The following is a 26014-nucleotide window of genomic DNA, read 5'->3' as shown; positions in this document are numbered from 1 at the left end:
TATTCTAAACTGTAGTAACAAAAACCCAATTCACTCTACAATACATACAAGTGCATGAAAAGCTGTTACTATATTAGGTTCAACCATATGAAATTGTTGTTTCTCTAGGCCCAAATGACCAAACACTGGCAATTTCATATGATTCAACCTAATTAAAAAGATTGTCAAGGCCTGACCAATCACAACCCACTGCGAATATCTGATGGAGCATAAGAATCAGAGCCACCCTTTGGATTTCATAATCTTGTGACCAGAGGGACAATACTTGCAGCATTCCTAAAAGAATAAGACAGGACTTCCTGGGTGGCACAGTGGTTGAGAATCTGCCTGCTAATGCAGGGGATGCACAGGTTCGATCCCTGGTCCGGGAAGATTCCATGTGCCATGGAGCAACTAAGCCTGTTCGCCACAACTACTGAGCCTGCACTCTACAGCCTGCAAGCCACAACTACTGAGCCTGTATGCCACAACTACTGAAGCCCCTGCGCCCTAGAGCCTGTGCGCTGCAACTACTGAGCGCATGTGCTGCAACTACTGAAGCCCGAGCACCTAGAGCCCGTGCTCCACAACAAGAGAAGCCACCACAATGAGACGCCTGCACACTGCAATGAAGAGTAGCCCCCGCTCGCCACAACTAGAGAAAGCCCATGCGCAGCAATGAAGACCCAACGCAGCCAAAAAATAAATAAATAAAATAAAGTTTTTTTTTTTTAAAGAAAGAATAAGACAGCACTTATCTTGAATACAACCACCCAGTACAATTGTTAATGCTTATGAAATGCTTTGCCTTCCATTAAAATTTCTACGCAGACATCTGACAATATTTTTTCTAAAAGTATTAGATGATCTGCTAAAGATTCAAAAATAGAGTTTAGCTGCTCTCAGCCTTTCAAAGTAATAGGCCAGACCAACCGTATCTCTTAACTGCAAAGAAAATGGAAAAGGTGACCTGTGGAGACCACCTTCTTACTCTTTACCAACTACCAACATTCTTCACACAAATTTACTAAAGAAACTTGTGAAATCAGAGAAATGTAATGTTCCTAATATGCAACAATATAATCCATAGTTCAGGGATTTCTATCTTCTGCTCTGACATTCACACTCCTCGCCTGATTTCACAACACTCAGTGCCTCCCATGAAGTACACCACCACTCTGATTTTCCAAATTAAGAATCAAAACTATACACCTGCAATTAGGGGAAATCCAAGTATAAAAATATTTCTTAATGAACCAAAGCTCATTTTAAAAAAGTTACAGGGTTTTCTTCTTTGGTTTTATCGTGATGAGAACTCAGAAAATAAGTGTGTAGAAAAACCGCCTGGCTTTGCTCAGGAGCACAACCCCTGGAAGCCTAACCAGGATCCAAAGCAAAAACAAAGTTCAAGCTGAGAGGTCGAGCTTCCTGACTGGTAGAGAGAACAGTCTCTTTTCTTTATGTCTGTTTTTTCCCTGATTATATAAGCAATATATGCACCCGGTAGAAAATGTGGAAAGCAAAAGAACTAAGGAAATAATTAACATGTGAAATCCTGACAGCCAGGAGTCCACTACTGAAGCATAGACAGGTTTTCCTTCTTCCAGTCTTTTTTCCTATGCACATGTGTATGCATGAACCATCTGGCTTCGTATTTACTCCAGGTTCTGTCCCATACCATTCAGTTGTAGTATGATGTTTAGTGAACATGTGGCTATACACTTGTTTATCCAATCTCCCATGATTGGGCATAAACTGTACCCTCTCCTTTTTTTCTGGTACTTTAAAATAAAGCTCCAATAGCCTGTGACTATGCCCCCAGCAGCATTCAGTATCAATGTTAAGTGTTTCAGAACTGATCAACTTATTCCCATGGACTAGAAAGTCCAAGCGGAAATCAATAGGAATAGAAGAATATGAGAAATATAAGATGATCCTTGTTTAGGTCTCTTCTGCATTTATAAAAATTTCAAACATATAGAAAAATAGAGAGGAAAGGATACCATTATCACATCTAACAAAAGAAGGATTCTTTTTTTTTAAAAATAAATTTATTTGTTTTTATTTTTGGCTGTGTTGGGTCTTCGTTGCTGTGCCTGGGCTTTCTCTAGTTGCAGCGAGCGGGGTCTACTCTTCATTGTGGTGCGCGGGCCCCTCATTGCCGTGGCTTCTCTAGTTGCGGAGCATAGGCTCTAGGCGCGTGGGCTTCAGTAGTTGTGGCACTCAGGCTCAGCAGTTGTGGTTCGTGGGCTCTAGAGCACAGGCTCAGTAGTTGTGGCACATGGGCTTAGTTGCTCTGCGTCATGTAGGATCTTCCCGGACCAGGGCTCGAACCCATGTCCCCTGCGTTGGCAGGCGGATTCTTAACCACTGTGCCAGCAGGGAAGCCGAAAATGAAGGATTCTTTAATATCTGCTAATATCTAGTCCCTATATAAATTTCTCTACTTGCCCCCAAAATGTCTTTTAGAGCTGGTCTGCACAAATCAAGACCCAATTCAGACCCAAACCCTACATCTGGTTATTGTCTTTAAAGTTCTTCATCTCCTGCCACCCTCCCCCATTTTCTCATGGCACTGACTTGAAGAATCCAGCCAGTTGTCCTCCTCCCATTTCTTAAAATACAGAAATGCTACATACAAAAAAAAATATGTCATACAAAAATCTGGTAAAAATCTCAACCTTATGATTAAATTATAAAAGACTTTTTAGGGGCTTCCCTGGTGGCGCAGTGGTTGAGAGTCCGCCTGCTGATGCAGGGGACATGGGTTCGTGCCCCGGTCCGGGAAGATCCCACATGCTGCGAAGCGGCTAGGCCCGTGAGCCATGGGCGCTGAGCCTGTGCGTCCGGAGCCTGTACTCCGCAACGGGAGAGGCCACAACAGTGAGAATCTCGCGTACCACAAAAAAAAAAAAAAAAGACTTTTTAAAGTTATTAAAGATTAACACATTGCTTCTCATCTGGGATGTTCTTAATATAGCATATTTTGAGCTATACGTGACAGTATATTGAAACCTCAACAGGTAGAAATAGCATGGCTGGAAACTATACAACACATTCAAACCCTGGTCTTTACTTTGTCTATCTGTAGATGCTTAATAAGCTCTACACACTGCTTACATGTGTCTCAAAAAACATAATGGATGGTGAAGATGAGTCTGCAGCAAAATGGAAGAGAAGACATGTCTCGTGTCCCTGTGTTTGGTCTTCCCCATATAACTCCACGTACTTGCTCAAGGCTATTCCAGTTTGCAAAGTGCTTACAAACTTAGGGTGCATTTAAGTTCCTCCTCTCTCAGACTGGTGTTCAACAAGACAGAAGAGGTGTATGAACTCCTGCAGAAATCTGTCAGAAGCAGCCTTCAGACCCTACCAACTTCCCTGCTCAGTCCCCACTGTCCAGGCAGGCATGGAGAATGGAAAAAAAGCGCTTAGACAAGAACCTCCCTTTAAAACCTGCATATTCCCCCCAAAGTAATTTATAATTTTATGCAAATTTATTTTTGCAATAGCCAAGAAAATTTTGAAAAACAGTAAGAATGAAGGAGGAATCTATCCTGCCAGATACCAAAACTATAAAGCTATAGATTTCTTTACGTAAGTCTAGAAAAAGATACATGTACATATAAAATTAGTGTATTATACAGGTGGTATTTTAAACTGGACGGCTGTGGCGGCAATCTTTGATCCTTGTATCATCTTAAAATATAAAATAAATTCCAGGTGAATTAAAGTGAATAAAGTAGATTAAAATGGATAAAAATACTAGGAAAAAATACTTTTAGTATGACAATAAGAAAAACTTAACATAAAGAAAAACAGCAAAATTTAAAAAGTGAAAAACACGGAAAATGGTTGTTTTTGGGAAGTGGAAACAGTGAGTCAAAAGATAGGGCCATTATTAAAGCTCCTTATATATGTTGCTAAATTGTTTTCCAGAAAGGTTGTGGCACTTTTTGTTATATAAAGAACTGGGGCGGGGGGGGAGATACTACTCCATTAAAAAGTTGGGCAAAAAAAAAAATGTACAGATACCTCACAAAACAAATAAACAACAAACATAAAAAACGTCCTACACCTCGGAGCCAAGACAACTAAATGGAGAGAAGAATAGTCTTTCCAACCAATAGGGATAAAAAGGATAGGACAACTGGATATCCACATGCTAAAGAATGAAGGTGGACCCCTTCTCCACATCATACTCAAAAGTTAACTCAAAATGGGGCTTCCCTGGTGGCGCAGTGGTTGACAGTCCGCCTGCCAATGCAGGGGACACAGGTTTGTGCCCCGGTCCGGGAAGATCCCACATGCTGCGGAGCGGCTAGGCCCGTGAGCCATGGCCGCTGGGCCTGTGCGTCCGGAGCCTGTGCTCCGCAATGGGACAGGCCACAACAGTAAGAGGCCCGCGTACCACCAAAAAAAAAAAAAAAAAAAAAAAAAACCTCAAAATGAATCAAAGGCCTAAATATGAGAGCTAAAACCATAAAACTTTTAGAAAAAAATCATAGGAGTAAACCTTCATGACCTTGGATTAGGTAATGGATTCTTAGATATGTCACCAAAAGCACAAACCACATCAATGAGAAAAATAAATTGGACCTCATTAAAATAAAAAGCTGTTATGCTTTGAAAGATACCATCAAGAAAGTGAAAGACAACCCAAAGAATGGGAGAAAACATCTGCAAATCATAGATGTGATAAGGCACTTGTATTAAAAAAACACTTACAACTAATGATTAAAAAATAAAAAGAACCTAATTTTTTAAAATGGACAAAGGATATGAACAGACATTTTCCCAAAGAAGATATACAAATGGTCAATAAGCACATGAAAAGACGCTCAGCACTATTAGCCATCATCAGAACCACACTGAGGTACCATTTTACACCCACTAGGGTAGCTACAATTAAAAAAATGAGACAGTAACAAGTGTTGGTAAGCATGTGGAAAAACTGGACTCTCACACAGTCTACTGGTGAGAACGTCAAATGGAACAGCAACTTTGGAAAACACTCTGGCAGTTCCTCAAAAGGTTAAACCTGGAGTTACCATATGGCCCAGCAATTCACCTCCTAAACATATACACCCAAGAGAATTGAAAACATATGTTCACATAAAAACATGTACACAAATGTTTGTAGCAGCACTATTGCTAACAGCCAAAAAAGTGGAACGAACTTAAACGCCCATCAACTGATGAATGGAAAAAAGTGATATATCCAAAATGCAATATAATCCAACCACTAAAAAGGAAGTACCAGTACATGCTACAACATGAATGAACTTCGAAAACATCGTGCTAAGTGAAAACAGCCAGTCACAAATGACCACATATTGTATAATTCCATTTCTATGAAATGTCCAGAATAGGTAAATCCATAGGGGCAGAAAATAGATTAGTGGTTGCATCTGGCTGAAGGTCTGGGGGAAATGGAAGGAACTTGCTAAAAGTACAGAGTTTCTTTCTGGGATATGAAAATGTTCTAAAATTGTGGTTGGCGGACTTCCCCGGTAGCACAGTGGTTAACAATCTGCCTGCCAACGCAGAGGACATGGGTTCGAGCCCTGGTCCGGGAGATCCCACATGCCGTGGAGCAACTAAGCCCGTGTGCCACAACTACTGAGCCTGCAGTGGCTCCAGAGACTGAGAGCCACAACTACTGAGCCCATGTGCATCTAGAGCCCGTGCTCTGCAACAAGAGAAACCATTGCAAAGAGAAGCCCACTCACTGCAATGAAGAGTAGCGTCCACTCATTGCAACTAGAGGAGGCTCGTGTGCAGCAATGAAGACCCAACTCAGCCAAAAAATAAATTAATTAATCAAAAAAGAAAAAAATTTAAAAATAAAAAATTGTGGTTGGTGATGGTCACACAATACACTGAATGCCACTGAATTGTGCACTTTAAAAGGGGGAAGGAACACTGTATGGGACATGAATTATATCTCAGTAAAGCTGTTTTAAAATGAGTTCTATCTCACTAAGCATCAAAGATATGAAATGAGAACAAAGAGACATCTTTCACCTATCAATATGACCAAGATAAAAAAAAATGGTATCAATGAGGGTATAGAGACAGCAATTTTCAGAGATTTTGGTGATAATGCAATTTAGTACGACTCCGGAAAGCAACATGTATCAAAAAGAAAAATGTGCATTTCTTTTGATCCAGTAGTTCTACTTCTTATAACTTATTATTAGGGAAGTAACCGGACTAGTGTGCTAAAATGTATGTACAAAGCATTCTAAGAGAATCTAACAGAAAAACTGGCCAAGGACAGGAACTAAGCAACTCAAAAAATAAAAGCATACTAAACATAAGTACTTTAATTCTTACCAGTAATCAAGAAATGCAAATCAAAATAATAAGACACCATTTCCTCCTATCAAAGGACGGAGTGATAATCCCCAACCTTGGGAGCACTGTGCGATACTAGTGACCTGGTTCGTGGCTTTTCTTGGAAGGCAATATAACAGTATCATTAAAGGCCTTAAAATGTATGAAATTTGCATTTCAGTAATTCCCATCAGATCACATGCAATTCCTAATCATGGAAGGGGGAGGTTACCACGGCGTGGGAGTCACATTGGTGCAATCGTGACCCCCCCACCCCTGCCTGTCAGCATTTTGAACGATGAGAAACAGCAGGTGAACACAAAGCACATGATCTAAGGGCTGTGGAGGGTACAGCCCACTCACTCCTTTTCAGTCTTTGCTAGATCTTTGCACTTTGCATGTGTTACTTGTCACCATAACTCAACCATCATTTACACCCCTGCCCATCACAAGACCTTGAAACACAAACATTTTATATTTATTGTGGTGTATTCCTTAATTTTTAAAGGAGTTTGATGTATTTTTATTAGGGTTGTGCTATTGTTACATAGGTTTGAGTGATCAGCAACCAACCCCATTTTTAAAAATGCCCTTTATTCTATCCTAAGGATAGAATCACAGATATGCACAAGGAGTATGTATAATAAAGTTTATTCTGGCATTCTTTCTAGAAAAGGAAATTATTTTCCATGAAGCGTCCAAAAACTCTGTAATGCAAACAGTAAGAAGCAGACACTGACCAAGACAGAAGAGGGAATGAAAGTGCTTCCTCCTGCCACATAACCACTGCCCCCAATTCATGTCGGGCTGGGATTCCTAGAGATGGCCCTTCAGGATCAACCTGGCCCAGACCTTCTACATTACTGATGGACTCCAGACCCACACTCCTCTGACATACTCCCCTGGCCCACCTGGAAACTTTACTTCTTCCCAACCTCCACTTAAAAGTCAGAAAATGACAAGAAAGCAAATACCAGGTGGGACAAAGCGTTGTTCTGCAATATTTGCTTGTTCTGATTCCCCCAGAAGGACCCTAGAACAGCTGGGTACACAAAGCTTTGCAGTCATAAAATAAAGAATATGCTCATTAAATGCAGAGCTATCAAACTAGGAAGAAGTGATAATCACCTGAGATGATAAAGATCAATTGGTAAGAAACAGAACATAGTTGTTTGGATAGAAGGAATAATGTTTCTGTGTTTTCTCCTTCTTGCTTGGTGTTTGTTGATTTTTAAAAAAATAAGATTACCTTACAATTTAAGGTTTAAATTCAATAGGGAAATAATTTAAAATGAGCAAGCTGGACCAGAATGATTTCTAAGCAATCTTCCAAATCAGAAATGCTGTGATTTCACAGCAGAAAACAAATGGCTAAGTCAAGAAAGAAAACTCGATGGGTGAGCCAGAGGGCAAAGGCACAGGGCTGACAACTGGACAGACCCACTCTCTCCCCTGCCCTAAGGTCACTCCTTCCGACCCAGGGAGTCGGTCTGCCATGGAGGGCTGAGTGGTCAAATGCACCTGTGCAAAGAAACCCTAAAAGGTAAAAGCTGCTGAATCTATTCCAACAGCCAAGGTGACAGGCCAACCAGACCAGCAGGTCTTAACTGAGTTAAGGGGTCTTCACAGCATCAGGCCCATTCACCGAATGAGAATTACCAATCTACTAAAAACTTTTAAGGAATAATCTTCTGGACCATCAATATATACGAACATATTCTTCAAGAACATTTATTACAGTAAGTTTTTGATAACTTGGCAAATTAATCATTTGACTGAAAAATTCGTTTTTGGTGACTTGAGCCTTAGGGCCATTTCAGATAATTGTGGAAAAAAGTAAAAAGAAGTTAGGGTAATTAGGGCTGCAAAAAGACTGTTGTGGTTCCTGGCTCTTCAGACACAGTATTGCACTTACATCTTTGGTAGCTACGACTATCTCCTTCCAGATCCATTAAATGTGCTATCTACTGAGTTCTTCTTCCTTTTAAAAAATATATATTTTATTTTTTATTAAAATTTTTTTTAATTTTTAATTCTTTTAATACAATCTTTTAAGGTGTCTACTGAGGTCTTCTTAAAATGGTCACTTCATTTTCTAGAAACACCTGTATTTGCTGCTATCGAGCAGGCAGAAATTCCAACACTAGTATGTGGTGGGCGCAGCTTGTTTAGACATGAAGAACCTTCCTACTGAGTCTCTACTTTACATGAAGTGAGAGGGCTGAATGTCTCTGGAGATAATTTATGTTGTTTTACCCAGAAAGTTTCATTGAAGAAAAGGCTACGCTAATTAGACCCTAGAAAAGACACTGTTGGTTAATGGAAACTCATCTTGGAAAGAAGTTAAATGATCTTGATTGAGTACTTGCAATACGTACAGTTGGTTCCTAATATCAAAGAATACTGTTAATTTTTCTCCATTTATAGTTTCCTGATATTCGCAACACATCATATTTTGTGCTTAGTCTATGTTTCCCAGCTGATATTTATTACCAAAACAAAAGGGGATGAGTTAAAACAGTAGAAAGGATTTATACAGGTACTAATAAGAATTTTAGAACTAAAAGTTATTCGTCAAAGGCCTCACATACACATTTTCTCAGAGCTCTTCAAGTTACAGGTGAAGGCTATAAGTTGAGAATACGAAAGGTAAACTCCTAAAATTACAAAGACACTTGGATGGCTAATATTACAGGCAAGCGCTCACTTCCCAACCTTGTCCCGTTTTCCAATTCAATTACTGAGGCATAATTCATAGCCACAGAGTGATTTTATACAGAAACTGCTCTCACGGTGAAGAGCTGACAAGACTCTTCACTCGTCGTTTCCAGAGAAGGACGAGTGCCGGGAAGCACTCTCCCTAGTCCTAGGGTAGAGGGAAATACTAGACCACCAGTGATTTTAAATTCATGCTTGTTAAGTACAAGGAGCTAGTGGACAATGGTATGCGAACATCAGCATCTCCGCAGGGCAACTAAAACTGTGAGATGAGCCAATCAAAGACAACAACGAAGAGGAGACCCTTGGGTTCACAAAGTTCAATCAGTTCAAGTCTTGCTCCCTCAGTGATCAGAAACTGGACATGGAGGACAGAAAATCATAAGAGAATAAGACAGAAAAGGTAGAGGGAGACAGGGAAGCCTTCTGAAGTACTGAAGTGGACTCAAGACTAACAAAGTAGCCCACTCCACAGTGGGGCAGCCGGGCATCAGGTCACTGACACTGCAGGGGACAGTGGCTCTCAAAGACTAATCTACATCAAAATCACCGGAGGAGCTTATTTAAAGCTGCAGTTCCAGTGCAAAAGAAAGAACAAGTCCATCTATTTGGCAATTATCCTGAACCGCCTTACAGGGAAGTAGGTGGCATACACTGGAAAACTGAGAAAAAAACTAAAGTTTCTAAAATAACAGTGACAGACAAGAACACAGATTCCTCACCCTCTTCTAAGGCATTCTGAACCAGGAGGGCAGGGTGGGGCCCAAGAACCAGTCGCACTGATGCAGTGGGTCCACTGACATGCTGAGAAACAGAGAGAACTAACCCCAAAATACACAGCTTGCCCTGGAAAAGCCGTAGCTAATGGCACTACCCCACATCTTTGTTATTCTGGCAGGACACAGAACACAGTTCTACAACCCTCCTCTGCATGGATAGTCAGTACTAGCGACATTTTCCTTCACTTTAGAGACATGAATCAGCAGCTGCCTGGGGGCCTCGTCCAAAGCCTCCAAGTTCAAATTCTCTGACACACGACCAAAATCCTAACACCATTCTCATGAGCTATTTTATTTTATTCTTCTGTGAGCAATTTTAAACAAGCAGCACTACTGATGATTTTCCTCCATTACAACTTTAAGAATGGCAAAGTCTCCATAATACAGTTCTTAGTTTTTCTCAAAACAACATAACAAAAAACCCCAAAAAACACGTATGAACTTTCTATTAGAAATAACCCTTGTAAAATAAGCTCAAAATGGACTAAAGACCTAAATGCAAGGCGAGACACTATAAAACTCTTAGAGGAAAACATAGGCAGAACACTCTTTGACATAAATAACAGCAAGATCCTTTTTGACCCACCTCCTAGAGAAATGGAAATAAAACCAAAAATAAACAAATGGGACCTAATGAAACTTAAAAGCTTTCGCACAGCAAAGGAAACCATAAACAAGATGAAAAGACAACCCTCAGAACGGGAGAAATTATTTGCAAACGAAGCAACTGACAAAGGATTAATCTCCAAAATTTACAAGCAGCTCATGCTGCTCAATATCAAAAAAACAAACAACCCAATCTAAAAATGGGCAGAAGACCTAAATAGACATTTCTCCAAAGAAGATATACAGATTGCCAACAAACACACGAAAGGATGCTCAACATCACTAATCATTAGCGAAATGCAAATCAAAACTACAATGAGGTATCATCTCACACCGGTCAGAATGGCCATCATCGAAACATCTACAAACAATAAATGCTGGAGAGGGTGTGGAGAAAAGCGAACCCTCTTGTACTGTTGGTGGGAATGTAAATTGATACAGCCACTGTGGAGACCAGTACGGAGGTTCCTTAAAAAACTAAAAATAGAACTACCATATGACCCAGCAACCCCACTATTGGGCATATATCCTGGGAAAACCATAATTCAAAAAGATTCATGTACCACAATCTTCACTGCAGCTCTATTTACAATAGCCAGGACATGGAAGCAACTTAAGTGTCTATCGACAGATGAACAGATAAAGATGATGTGGCACATATATACAATGGAGTATTAGCCATAAAAAGAAACGAAAATGAGTTATTTGTAGTGAGGTGGATGGACCTAGAGTCTGTCATACAGAGTGAAGTAAGTCAGAAAGAGAAAAACAAATACTGCATGCTAACACATATATATGGAATCTAAAAAACAGAAAAAAAGGTTCTGAAGAACCTAGGGGCAGGACAGGAATAAAGACGCAGATGTAGAGAATGGACTTGAGAACACGGAGAGGGGGAAGGGTAAGCTGGGACGAAGTGAGAGAGTGACATGATATATACACTACCAAATGTAAAATCGATAGCTAGTGGGAAGCAGCCACATAGCACAGGGAGATCAGCTCCGTGCTTTGTGACCACCTAGAGGGATGGGATAGGGAGGGTGCGAGGGAGACGCAAGAGGGAGGAGATCTGAGGATATATGTGTATGTATGGCTGATTCACTTTGTTATAAAGCAGAAACTAACACACCATTGTAGAGCAATTATATTCCAATAAAGATGTTAAAAAAAGAAAGAAAGAAAGAAAGAACGAACCCTTGTAGGAGAACGCATTGGGGAGCCCCACAGGAGACTCTGTGAGAGAAACTGATGATGAGGCCCCTTTGGTCACCAAACTTTCTTAGATAAGCCCAAGATGTGTCCCACTTCGAAACAGTGCTCCTTTAAAACAATCCCAGACCCATCATGAAGGTCAGCAATGACCTAACTGACAAATCCAGTGCCAAATGATGTCTGTATTTCCCTCCTTCCTGCAAATGCTCCCTTGCTCTCCGTGTTATGACTTTTTCAGGTGAAAATGGCAAGAAGGGTAATGTCACCAAGGAATCAGGTGGCCTCCTCTTCCAGAGGACTGCCCTGGAACAACTCTCCCCCACCCCACGCACTCTCATGCAAATCTCTCCTTCGAGAAGGCCCACATGGACCTTGAAGTCAGGCCACAAAAGACAACCCAACCTATACCCCTGCCCAAACCTGTTCTTCTTTGTCAGTAAAATTTACATAATTTTGAAATTTTTATATCCATGTGAGCTATCCTAGAAAACTGGATAGTGAATATATATTTAATAGTTGTCACTCTTATTAATTACAATTATGAACAAGTAACGTAGTTAGTACACATACTGTGTCTTATTAGACCTAAAATTTGTTTGTTTCTAAAATACATCCTGATTTCAAAGATGCTACAAATGTGAAAAAAATTTGCATCTTAGAATCATGAAATACAATGTAATAATATGGTAAAAGTTCTAAGAAGCTTCAAAAATCTGTAGAAAGTTAAGAAATTACAAATAAAATGGCCGAAGACACAGCTGCAACGAAATCCATGTGAAAATTTAGGGAGATGTGGTATTTGCTTTTGAATATTGTCCTGGGGATATATATGCCCTCAAAAGGACCCCATTTGCCATAGGGTCTCTGAACCTTTTGGAGCTCCAGGCAGCACATAGACCTTGGTGATCAACAGGTCTCCATGACTACGGGCCACACTTAAGTCTCATGGAAGATGTTCCACGCTTCCTGACCGTCCCACAGATCCCCTGAATATTCCAGCGATGCTCTTTGGTCTTCATCTCACTCACCATCTCAGCAGCCACCATCTCTGCCTGTCCAAACGATCTCCTCTCGGCTTCAGTGACATCAGTCCCTTGCTGTCCCCTTTGCCAGCTCCTCCTCTGCCTGGTCTCTCTTCCTGTGCTCCTCTCTGAGCCACGGCATCCACTCCACAGCCCTTCTACCATAGCATGCTTACCGCCAGCTCCCGATGGACAGTGGTTGCCCTACTTGTATGTCTACCCATCTGCCTGGCCTCTTCACCTAGACATCTCGCAAGCATCTCAAGAGGAGCATGTCTAAAGTGGAATTACGAATGCCCTCCCCTTCATCTCCCTTCTCCCAGTCTGTTCCTCCACTAGCTCTGTAAATGGTCCTGCCTCCCACCAAGTCATTTCACATGGTGACCCCACATAACCACTCTAGTGGCAAACCTCATCTGGTCTTCCGTCCCCTCTTAATCAATGGCCTCCAGGCCCCCATCTCCGCTAGCCTAGAGCACTGCAGTGGCCACTGCCACCCATGGCCCTCCTTGAGACGGCTCCTGCCCAGCCCCCAATATCCACTTCACACCGCTTTCCTCTCACCCTTCCCACTGGACTTCTGCTGGCTCCTACACAAGCCAATGCTCTCCCAGTGCCCTGGGGTCTCCGCGGCTCCTGCTCATCCTTCCAATCTTGCCCTTAAAACCTCCTACTTGGTGCGGCCTTCTCTCTGATGGCTCCACCTAAGGAGGTCCCTGTGTCAACCTCAACCTCTCTGTGCTACTCAGACCTGTTGGGGCAGTTGGCATTTGTAATTATTTGTTTTCCATCACCACCACCCCCAATTTCACAGAAGAGGGGTGAGCTCTATGTAACTCACACCAGCACTCCAGATGCACCTGGGCTCAGAGAAGGTGCTCAACAAATGAGACGAGTTAAAGGAATGGCCACATCCCCTCGCTTCCTGAGCACCACCAGTGCTGCGGGAATCCTCTAGGAGAGGAAACAAGCATGAGTCCCTCGGCCAGTGACCAAGTGTCAATCGTCCCACAGAGAGCTCAACCAGGGCACCACAGGTGATTCAGTATCAGAGTCCTGAGCTCAACTGTTTGGCACACTGAACCTAGCTGGGCTTTAAAAGACCACTCCCGAAAGCATGACAAAAAACACAAATATGTTCAAGGCTCCAAATTTTTCTCTTTTTTTAATTAAAGAAATCTAGATCTTTGGTAACTGTTCTCCCTCACTGTACAAAAATCTCTGGGCTCCAAGGGGCCAGAAACAATTTACAAAACTCAAGAAAGACAACAAAACATGTTTGAGGAACTGCAAATAAGCAATGTAAACACACCCCAAAGGGCTCAGAGCCACAAAAACATGACACCAGGACATACTGAAGGAGCTTTGGGCCTTGCAGACAAGAAGTTACATAGCCCTGAATGAACCTAAAGCCCTCAGACCCTCAGCCTCTTCATCTGTAAAATGGGAGGTGTAGTGATGTCTTTCAAGAGGCTGTCGAAAGAATAAGGTAAAACACAGGATGAGAAAGCACTTAGAAAGATATTAGGCAAATTATGTGCACTTGCTGCCCTGCTTCTCTGTCAGTCCCCTCTGGTTCCTGTGTGCCCAATAGCGTGAAGGCCATGGCTGGGTCACCTGGCCTGGTGAAGCCTGCCCCGAGCCCCGCGGTAAACGTCTGAGGACTTCACTCCAAAGGCACCAGCTGCGGATCTCTCCGAGAGTCCACCCGTGACCCTGTGGAAAAGTGGTGGCTAGGCTCCCATACACCAAGATACTTCCCCAGTTCACCATGCGGGTAGCCTGATAAGGCCAAGGCAAGGGGAGAGGGGGAGAGAACTGGTTTTATCTGTTAGATGTCACAGACAGAAGGATGAGATGTTACTGCTACTGCCCCCCGCAACCATTCCCCGGAGCAGGGGCTTTCAACTGGGGCCAACTATAGGGGGGTCGGGGTAGAGGGCTGTGAGCATCGAGTGGGTGAAGGCCAGGGATATTGCTAAACATCCCACAATACACAGGATGGCCCCCACAACAGAGAAAGATTGCACCCCAAACGTCAACAGCGCCAAGGGAGAGAGAAGCCTTCCCTAGCCCAAAGGGCTCCAGCCCAGGCACAGGTGGAGGCAACCAGAAGCCTCTTTCCAGTCTGGTCCGAACCTGCCCTTGACAAGCACACCACTCTCAGGAATTCAGTCCCCTGGAGCCGCAGAGGCAGGCAGAGGAACCTGCAGTGAAAGGATTCTGCCACTAAGTTGGGGGTAAAGGATGAAAAAGTGGGCCTGGATAAGATTTAAAAAAAGAAAAGGAAAGAAAATGTTAGGTCAGGGTTTCTCAGACTACAAAACACAGAATGTCTGTGAAAAGCAAACACTCTTACTCTGAAGCCAAAATGTGCTCCAGGTCACTGACCAAACCCAGGTGACAATCAACAGTACTGAAGTGCACGCTACTGCCCTCCCAGTGAGGACTGGAAAAGGAACGGCAGGCGAGAACAGGAAGAGCAGGGCTGCGGATCCTGGCCTGCCACCCCCAGGGCTGAGAGGAGCCACGTGAAGGGAGCAGTGGGCTTTGTTGTAAGTTCTGGGTCTGTATGGCTGGGAACAGGGCAATCCTGGCAACAAAATGTTACTGGAAGAAGAGAAGCAGATCCAGGTAAGTTACAGGGGGATGATCAGAAGAAGAAATAAAGAAGTAAAAACTGGAAGCAGCTTGAAAACAGATCTCATTGCTTGTACCCTTTCTTTTTAAAGAAGGAAGAATGTAGCAAACTGAGAGGGAATCTGATTAGGATACCTCGGGAATCTGATTGGGATACCTCAGTATCACTCCCTTTTCTGTTTGTTTTTTTTTTGGCTGCTTTGGGTCTTCGATGCTGTGCACAGGCCTTCTCTTGCTGTGGTGAGTGGCGGCTACTCTTCGTTGTGGTGCATGGGCTTCTCATTGCAGTGACTTCTCTTGTTGCAGAGCACAGGCTCTAGGTGCATGGGCTTCAGTAGTTGTGGCTTGCTGGCTCTAGAGCGCAGGCTCAGCAGTTGTGGCGCACGGGCTTAGTTGCTCCGCGGCATGTGGGATCTCCCGGACCAGGGCTCGAACCCGTGTCCCCTGCATTGGCAGGCAGATTCTTAACCACTGAGCCACCAGGGAAGCCCCTTTTTCTGATTTTTAACAAAAACAAAGAAAGAGATCCAACTCTTCCTGCTTCCAACAGCCGCAAAACTTCTAAGTACTGTAAGCAGTCAATTCCTTAGTTTTGGCAAATATACCAAGGTTATAGAAGATGTTAACACCAAGGGAAGCGGGTGATGGAGATACAGGAATTCTTGTCTGTATCTTTACAACAAATACTTCAAATTAAAGTTTTTTAAAAATCAAAAGACAAAAAGCAACTTTTTCTGAACATAATTCCCCAGCTTTCTTCTGAGCCTTCCCAAATCACTCTGCACAACTATGTGGATGGCAGCCCTGGCAGGGCAGGCCTAGGGGAGAGGACAGTGGCTGCTCCAGGCCCCGACCCATCGCTAAAGGCACAACAGAGACGCAGAAACCATGTATGCACGGTGAGGTCCGACAAAAGAACACTTACCCTTAGTGGCCGGAATTAAAAGAGATGCCATTTTGTGGCACAAAAGGAACCATTTTCCCATTAATAATCTGGGTTAGTTAGGTTGAGAGTTCCAAGGGTAGTTTCTATTTTATACGTAGGAAATCTCAGGGAGAATGAAGACATGTGAAACCATCTGTCAAGTCAGACAGGACACACACATCTCACAGACAAGGTACAGTTCTCTGAAGATAAATGTCCTTTGTAACAGAAATGGATGGACTTCTACTGACAGCTTCAACCACTAACAGACAGGAAGTGTAAAAAAGCCCATCTCTCCAATTCTCTTGGCTCTACTGCTGAATCAAGAGGGTGACCTCTGGAGGAAAGTCAAAATGACGCATGGACATGAACCCTCTCCCTCCACATAGGGACCTCGGGAGGACTAGCTGAATCATCTTAACTAGCCCCTTACGGGCAGCTCATCACAGAAAATTAAACTCACTGAGAGAGCGTATGCATGAGAAATACAGGTTATTTTCCTTTTACCCATGACGCACTTTTAGTTGCAGATCTTCACTGTCAGCACGATAAAATCCACACACCAAAGCACCCACTGGAGACCCACAGCTCTGAGACCAAGGGCAACTTACCATGTTTGGCACGTTGGTGACTGAAGCATTCTTGATGTCTGCAGCGAAGGGAGGCAAGCTATTGACCATGCTCTGCTTGCTGGGCAGCTGAGGGTTCACTCCAGGGGCTCCCATCTGCTGCCCTCCAGTTTGACTAAAGGGTTGTCCAAATGGACTTGTGTTACCAGTCATTCCCATCTGAAACAAAAAGAGCAACGTCAGCCATCCTGACGCGACCACATATGAAAGGAAGAGCCTCAGAAATGCTCACTTTGACCCACTGAAGCAAAAATCATTACTTCCTGTAAAATCTTCATTTCAATTATAAATTAAAGGCTCATTCTCAGGGTTCACAATTAGGATTATGAACAGAGCAACTTGCTCAAACAGCTACAGACTAAAGGCAGGAGACTAGTGAAGCTGCTCCCAACAACCCCATCTGTCCCCTCCTCCTAAATATCATCCCAAGAGCCAGCACTTTTCCACCCTTACCCCTCAGCCATACTCCTCACACCAATTCCCCTACCCTGAGAGTGGCACCGAGCCATTAAGATCATTTGGAAAACAAAACCTTCCAGAATAACTGACAAAGGGGAGCTCCTTCAGTTTAATCCTTAATTACTCTGTAAGTAATTAGTTTCTTTCAGCTACCACCCCCCAATCAGATTTAAGTTTCCATTAGTTCAAAATGCACAGCAGAAATACTGACAAAGAAATGATATAATGTCTAGGATCTGCTTTAAAACCTAGTGAGGCAAGGGGTAGTGTCGATGAAAAACGACTGGACAAACATCGGTGACTCCTCACCAGGGGACAGGTGTGTGGGGGTGTTATACTAGCCCCTCTAATATTATATGTATTTGAAGTTTTCCATAATAAAGTCCTATTTTAATTACAGAGAAATAAAAGAAACTGTATAGTAGATAAAGCCAAGAGTGGAAAGGAGGAACCCCACCTATGCCGCGGGGTGGGGCAGCAACCAACCACAGGAGTCAGAGATCCCCTCCAGTCAAGAGACCCCGGCCAGGTTCCCGCCAGACCCCTCAGCTCTAATCTCCACATGCATGAATCCGGGAATCCCCACAGTGATGCCCTGCTGCTCAGCCACCCCCTCTGGAGAAGCAGAGTCTCATTACTGAGAGAGTGGCTTTTCTAGTCTGCCTGCTTTGCTCTGTCACGAAGTTGCAACAATCCATCTGCTGCCTACTGCCTGCTCTAGTTTTCTGGTGTCCTGGTGCATTTGATGTTTAGAAACTGGGAGGAAGGAGTCTCCTGAAGGGAAGAGCCCCCTTCCCTAGGGGAGAGAGTTTCCATTCAAGAAATCACAGCTCAGTTCTCTCCACCAACCTCACATGGTGACTGCACCAGCCCGTTCATGCTGGTTAACTCACGTTCCTTCTATGGACCTTTATCTCACCTGAAAGATGAGCATCTTGCACAAGACAACTGCATTACTTCTTTCAGCTCTAAAATTCTAGGCTGCAAACAAACAGATGCTCAACACAATCGACCCCTTCCTGCCGAAATGTCCGCATAAAAACACAAATAAAACCAAACTACTGTAACCAAAAAGATCTTATTCTGGCATTTTCATATGTACTGGTGGTTTCCACACATAGCCCTCACAGCGGTACTTCTCAATTTTTTGAAAGTGAACACATTCTAGCTGCCACTTTTGCCTTATTTGCTTTACTCGAGTAAACTGAAACAAATTTAAATTCAACTGAAATTCAAAGTCAACTTGAGAAAACTGAAACAAATACAAACTCTTTACGAAGCCCACCAAGTAGGCTCAACTCTGAATTCAAATGATTTAATCAAGGTGAGACTTAATCAGCAAACTTTTAACATAAAGGACATTTCTGATTCTCAACTAGGTTCCTTCAGTTGCTATCTGAAACTCAGAAGAACTGAAGCAAAAACCTATATTTTCAGGAAGTGTTACACTAAATTAACTCCACGTAAAGATTACTTTTTGTAGAATTCTGCATAAACTCAAACACTGCTCTCAAAGCCCCAAGAATTTGGGGAAAAAACATGGTTATAATTTCCATTTCCTAAATTTCATTTAAAATTTCTCTACTTAGGACCAAACATGTCAGAAGACACATGCATCAATTGACCCTCCATGAATCCGTGCTTACAGTCAGCCAGCGTTTACCTAGTGCCTGCTATGAACCAAGCCCGGTTCAGAACACATTCAGATGCAATTTTCCTACTTGTCATACAGCTTGCTCCATGTAACCACCAATCTGATAAACAAGAAAAATCAATGTTGTTTTGGAAGTTTCTAGTACTGATGAATCAAAGTGGATGGCAGCTGGGGGGTGGGAAAGGAGAGGCAACTGTCCTTCCACTGATGCCAACTGTCCAAGGCAGTCAGCCCTTTGGTGTAGAGAGGGACATAAATACCAAGAGGTCAAAGAGCTTCCAAAGGGGACCTGTGCAGCTCAAAGTTCATCAGCCCTGTTAAAAATGTCTAAGGCTCTGCGAATATAGGGACAGTGTTCACACGATCACCTTGCCAGGGTGAAAACTGGGTGGGTGTGTGGCCTGGTCAGTTGGCTACTACTTGCCTGGTAAGCCTCTGGGACAAAGCACCAAAGTGCTGTGGACACTGACAGATTTCATCAGGAAATCTGTTCTCACCTTTTCTTCTTGGCCATTCCAGAGTGAAGGAAACCTCTCAACATGGTTTCAATCCTCATGGGACAAGAACAAAGGTAAAGTCAAAGATCACAGACAGCAGGTAAGGAATGGCCAGCTCACAGGAGGCTATGTGTCCAAAAAAAAAATTGGGGAAAACCCCACCCTCAGCCTATGACAACACACTCCAAGGATGAACCAAAGCAAGTCACAGCCACCTTCGGGATCAGGCTCCAAGGTCACGGATCAGCTCCCTGGTCCAGGGCCAGTCCCTCCTTAACATCAGAGCTAACAGAGGCCTAGGTTAGGACAGTCCTCTAACAGGCCACCCAGCCACATCAGCCAACTAGGCCCCGTGGTTCCAACTACCCCCGGCAGAGCCTGGTAGAACCGGAAGGCTGCTCCAGTCCTAGCCTGCAGTTTTGAGTAAAAGCCCTTCACTTCTAGAGATTTCTAGATTTCTGATTTCCTGTCTGTATCTCTTCTCCTTTGATCAGATCAAACATTCCCAAGTCTAGTTAACACGTTTTTTTTAGCACCAACGTGTTCTTTAGCTCATGATGAAATAGTATAAATCGAGATGTTTGTCTAACTCCAATTAATAAAATCAACGTATTTCTTTTAATTTCCCAACAGTTACTTGATAGCAATATAGTAAACTTTATTTTCTTTTGTCTTTTCTTTTTTTTTTTTGCGGTACGCGGGCCTCTCACTGCTGTGGCCTCTCCCGCTGCAGAGCGCAGGCTCAGCGGCCATGGCTCACGGTCCCAGCCGCTCCGCGGCATATGGGATCCTCCCGGACCAGGGCTCGAAGCCCCAGTAAACTTTATTTTCAACTGAAGTTTATCAGATTTTGGTTTAAGGCTGCTACAGAACCAGCACACAATCTTTTCAATAATATTCAAAAAGTAGAACAGCAGGGCTTCCCTGGTGGCCCAGTGGTTGGGAGTCTGCTTGCCGATGCAGGGGACACGGGTTAGTGCCCCAGTCTGGGAAGATCCCACATGCCGTGGAGTGGCTGGGCCCGTGAGCCATGGCCGCTGAGCCTGCGCTTCCGGAGCCTGTGCTCCGCGACGGGAGAGGCCACAGCAGTGAGAGGTCCGTGTACCACAAAAAAAAAAAAAAAAAAAAAAAAAGTAGAACAGCAGAAATAGGCAACTGTTCAGTTAATGGTGCAGTTTATATAAGAACAAATTACAGCCTACAGAATAAATATTTATATTCTGCCTCATTCAGCAACAGCCCATACATGTTAAAATATCCTTTCACTCTATTCTTCCAGAGCCCTTTTAAGCATTTAATTCAAGTTCAACCTTAGGAAATAGGAAAAGTTAAATATGGTAAGTACTGAAAAAAAGGCAAGCTCTCCCATAAGGAAATCTAAATTAAATAATGCTTTATAGGTCTACCAAGTATCCCCATGAAAACGCATTCTTGTAACCAAGTGTATCAATCAATCATTTGAGAACCTACTTACTCTGTTGTTTGTCTATCACTTCAATGAGACAATAAAGACATGTAAACTACAGTCCCTGTGTACCAGGGAAGAACAAACTAGATAAGAAGGTAAAAAAGACAACCTCCCCCAAACCCCCCAAAACTAGTGCCAGATCCTGAGGCCTACCCCCTGCCCCAGGATGGGATTAGGTATTAGCCTTGGCATGACTAAAGCATGAGACCAGATGAGGAAACCTGTCTTTAGGGTTTAGTCCAAACAAACCTGAACAATGCCTACACAAGCCTCATTATGAAACAAAGGTAGTGTCCGCAGCAAATTCTGTTGATAGCACCTGGCCCATCAGTCGAAAACTGCTGAAGTTCTGAGCTGTTAGGCAAGAAGGTGAATGACAGACATCACAGAAGAGGGACAGAGTAGACGATGCTTCTCTACTCTGACAGACACATACTACAGATATGCTATGGAAGGTTCAAAACAGGACACGACTCTGTGGCAGTATTTGTCATAATATTTATGACAACCCATCCTAAATCTATCTTTGGCACAAAACCAGGATGAAACTTCTTGCCTTCCTGGAACATACATCTCCTCTGTGTCCTTGGGCCCCAGTACATAGTGGGTATCAATTAGTATTTGGGGAAAGAACCAAATAAATGAACACTCCAAGAGACCCACTGCATCATGCAGCCCACCCCTCAGAACAACAGAAACCCCAAGACGAGCCCTGAGGGCAGGGGGGGAAATCAAAGAACCGTGCCCCAGTCACAGAAGCCAAGCACAGATAAGGGTCACCACTGGGTGAAGCGGGCACTGGGAGTGGCAGCAGAACAGGCTCCTTTCTGTTTTCTAAACAGTCACCACGAGGATCTCAGCTACTAGTTGCAATGGACAGGCTGTCAGTCGACTGGCCTGTGCTCAAAGGTTGAGTACAAAGAGCATATGCACTTGGAGTTGGTTTTACAGGACAAATATGATTTTGTGCCCCATGACAGCACAGACGGGAGCCCGGCCTGGCTGTACAACAGGCACTCTGTGCTTACGTGCACTAGGCCAGCAAACCTTTGGCTTTGGTGCAAGGCCTCAGCCAGGCCCCAGCCCAGAGCTTCCCACTGGTGCACTGCAATAATGGTCCATCAGCCTCCATGGTCACCTGTGGCTGCAAATGGCCTCCTCTGCTGAGCTCAGTGTGGGACAAATATTTCACTTTCTACTTGTGTCATGATATGACAACTATCAACATAATAAGAGAACAAGCCATGGGCTGCAAAAGAGCAGGGAGATTCTCTCCACCACACTGCACTAACCCGGAGAAGATCTCTACTACTTACCTAACTCATCTAATCAAATAAGGTAGTAACTGAAAACCCAAAGTACTAAGGAGGGGTGTTAAGGAGAAGTAACAATGATCATGTAAGTTTCTCCCCAGAATAGGTTTCTACAATAGTAGCAAGCCAAGTATTCCTTTTATTGCTCTTTCTTAGGAAAATGGGACAGAGAAACACTTTCTTTGCAGTTAGGGCCACCACAGGTTGTAGCTCCTCTACCATCATCAGCAGCCCAAACTCCCTTGAGATGAGACAGTGGGCCTGGGCCTGCCTGGGCAGTCTGTGGCAGGCAGGGGTGCCTGGGCAGAAACGTCTGTACACATTTTGTGTGATGTGCATTTCTGAGAGAAAAGGTCCATTATTAGATTCTCAAAAGGGGTCCTAAGATCCCCTAAAGATTAAGGATGCCTGCCCTTGGGGAAGGCAACTCCCTCTTCCTAGACCTCACACACCCCTGCCACATACGGGCCTTTCCCAGTAGCAGACTCCCGTCCAGAGACGTCAACCACTAACGTAACAACGACCCTCACAAATGAAATCTCCCCAATTTCCATCTCCAAACATCCTCTTGAAATGCACACTCACAGGAAGGATCAGATCATAACTATTTTTGAGCTAAAAGCTTGATGGGGGACACACTGTGTGACCATTTGAGAATATAGGGAAAAGGAGGTAAGAGGGAAGATGCTCAGGACTGGAGCAGGACAGCCAGAAACACGCTTCCACTTCATGATTTTACTTAGAGTCCACCAGGGCTTCAGAAATGCTTCAAGTGGCAACAAATGTTGAGTTTGATGTGGTTTCAATGAGCCCACTAAACACGCTTTTTCAAAAGCTGAATTCTTCAGCAGTTTCCTCACACCTTGATATATACTTAAAACCACACTACACAGCAATCAGAGGAAGTACCGCTGTGTGTGTGTGTGCGTGTGTGTGTGTGTAACTGGTGTGACGCTGGTCAGGAAACAGACAGAAAGAAAACAAAATACGGCCTTCAGCGATAAGCTTAGTAGGGACAATAAGACAGGTTAGAATTGTCAGCTGGAAGGCCTCAGAGAGTTATCTAGTTAAAATTTACACTCCGTTGGGCTTCCCTGGTGGCGCAGGGGTTGAGAGTCTGCCTGCCGACACAGGGGACACGGGTTCATGCCCTAGTCCGGGAAGATCCCACGTGCCGTGGAGCAGCTGGGCCCATGAGCCATGGCCGCTGAGCCTGCGCGTCCGGAGCCTGTGCTCTGCAACAGGAGAGGCCCGCGTACCACAAAAAAAAAAAAAAAAAAATTTACACTCCATGGATGAGGAAAGGGTGGCCCAGAAAGCTGAGGAACACAACAAACCAGCTGGTGAACCTGCCGTGATGCTGGCCCTCCCCTGCCCCTCCTAGAGGCGCCACCGCCGCTGCAGGCTCGTTGCCCCCTCGCTTATTCAGGCAGAGCCTCAGCTCCTCCAGGAGCACCCGGAATTGCACTGCCCAGACTCGCACCGCCGAAAGGGACAGGCTCAGTCAGTCCACCAAGACCAGGAGTCAGCAAATTATGCCCCCAGGGCCAAAGCAGCCCAATGCCTGTTTTTGAAAAAAACAAAACAAACAAAAGTTTTATTGGAACATAGCCACAAATAAGATTTCATTCTAAGAGACAGCAGAACGTTGTGGTTAAGTACGGAGGACCTGGTCTGCGGGTGGCTCTGCCACTTGCCAGCTGTGTGACCTTCGGCAATTTACTTAAACTTCTCTGTGCCTGAGTTTTATCACCTGTAAAGTGGAGATGATAGCACCTCCTCTCTTAGGGTTGTGTTAGAATTAAGTGGATTCACGAACATGAAGCACCAAGAAGAGTGACTGACATGTAGCAGGTGCTACAGGTGCTGGCTAGTATGTTATTATTTGGCTTTGCGGGGGAATCATTTTACACTAGATGTAGTTTCTTTCCTAAGTATGCTTAGGGTACTAATTTAAAAACTGAACATTTTTCAGAGACTGTGTGATGGTGGAGTGGTTCAAACAGGTAGGATCAGAGGGAGAAGCCAGCTGGGATTACTGGCATTTGATTATGAGACATTTGCAGAGAAACATGAAATAAACTTGTGACAAAAACAATCTTGTGCATTCACCAGTTGTAGAAATACTTTTAACAGACAACTATGTTCAAATTGTCCTAGTAAATCACAAAGTTTCCAGTTTCACTCTAGATTGTTTTCCAGCTTAAAAAATAATTAATACTCAGGATGTTAACTTGGAACTTAAAATAGATCATAAGCTGTAAAAATATATGATCAAAATACCCTAGCCTAACCTTCCTGGGTTGAAATTTAAATCAAAACATCGAAGAATTGAACAAGAAAGAACATTTTCACAAAAAAAGAGATTGATGTGACTCCCACTTGCAAGCCGGCCACGACAAAGCAACAAATGTTCCATCTGATGTGGCTTCGACCTAACCTGACAGCTTTATTAACCTGAAGTTTTTAGCATCTTTCTTCACATGCTGGTACACACATAAAACCACAAATTCATATAAAGTATGTAAAAACAACACAATTTAGGATGCCATGAGCAAAAAGCTGCCAAATAATTTAAGAGTCACAAGTATTCACTCTTTTCAATGACTAAGAAAACCAAAAACAAACCAAAAAACAAAGCCAAGAAAAAAAAAAAAAGAACCAGAACTACCCCAGAGTATGGCCATATCATTTGTAAAGCCAAAAGCATTTTCTCCTGGCAACCTAACATTGTTGGGAGAAAGCCAAGAAAAGCAGTTTAATGGAAAGACATGGCTGTGTTCAGCTGTCTGCTATCACCCACTTGCTCTTGGAATCCTTCCAGTACCTCAACTTGGCAGATAAAGAGTAAGTAGAAATATGCAACAAATCACAATGCCAAAGCCATCGCCTGGCTGTCCAGTGTCACCTGGAGTAAGAGAACTGGGAATGAGGACCCTGGACATGTGAGCAGCCCCCCTCGCTGAACTCAACTCTCAGAAGGACGCCAGCTTTGAAAGCATTCAGGGAAATACACAGCCCCCAAGTCTGAACACTCTCCTTAGACTAATAAATTGCAACTGGAAGATGGGCAGAAGTATTTACTGACTTTCATGGTACTGCCCTTGGATGATATGTGGGCAGAATGTGACTTAGAACGAATGGTGGAAACTCCTAAAAGGAAGGTGACAGAACAGCAGATCACTGCCAAGGCCTCAGGCCTCATTTGTAGTTGCCCAATTGTTCTAGAAACTTCTAGCAACAAAGGCAGTGCCCTAACACTGTTGGTATCCCTCACAAGTCACAAAAGTTAGACACAACAGCTCTTCAGGGTACAGTCTACATTAATTCACAAGCAAAAGCACCAGGCCAAGGTCAGTGGGGTAACTAATCCTGACTCTGCGGCTAATCAGCCGCGTGACTGAGAAACCTCTTGCTCCCTCTAAGTTTTAGTTCTCCTCAGCCGTGAGACACGAAGCATTTAGATGACCACTAGGTGATCTTTAAAGTTCCCTGTGACCCTGGACTTCCCTGGTGACTCAGTGTTAAGAATTCACCTGCCAATGCCGGGATCACAGGTTCGAGCCCTGGTCCAGGAAGACACTACATACCACAGAGCAACTAAGCCCGCGTGCCACAACTATTGAATCTGCGCTCTAGAGCCTACGAGCCACAACTTCTGAGCCCACGTGCCACAACCACTGAAGCCCGTGCGTTTAGAGTCCGTGCTCCACAACAAGAGAAGCCACCGCAATGAGAAGCCCACTTGCCGCAACTAGAGAAAGCCCGCGTGCA

The 26014-nt window shown here is 43.7% G+C and overlaps 1 protein-coding gene across 2 annotated transcripts in view; it reads right to left on the bottom strand.

Moving 5' to 3' along the window:
* The window catches only part of CREBBP (CREB binding protein), a 130518-nt gene that overhangs the window by 54882 nt on the left and 49622 nt on the right, over positions 1 to 26014 (bottom strand). For both annotated transcript variants that reach the window (XM_065893566.1, XM_065893565.1), the window contains exon 3: positions 16832 to 17008. In XM_065893566.1, coding sequence (XP_065749638.1) covers positions 16832 to 17008 — 177 coding nt within the window. The remainder of the gene's footprint in view (positions 1 to 16831; positions 17009 to 26014) is intronic.

This window comes from Phocoena phocoena, chromosome 15, assembly GCF_963924675.1.
Source record: "Phocoena phocoena chromosome 15, mPhoPho1.1, whole genome shotgun sequence".
NCBI classification, from domain to species: domain Eukaryota; kingdom Metazoa; phylum Chordata; class Mammalia; order Artiodactyla; family Phocoenidae; genus Phocoena; species Phocoena phocoena.
Note: the sequence above shows the minus strand (reverse complement) of the source record. Positions and strands in the feature narration are given on the sequence as shown.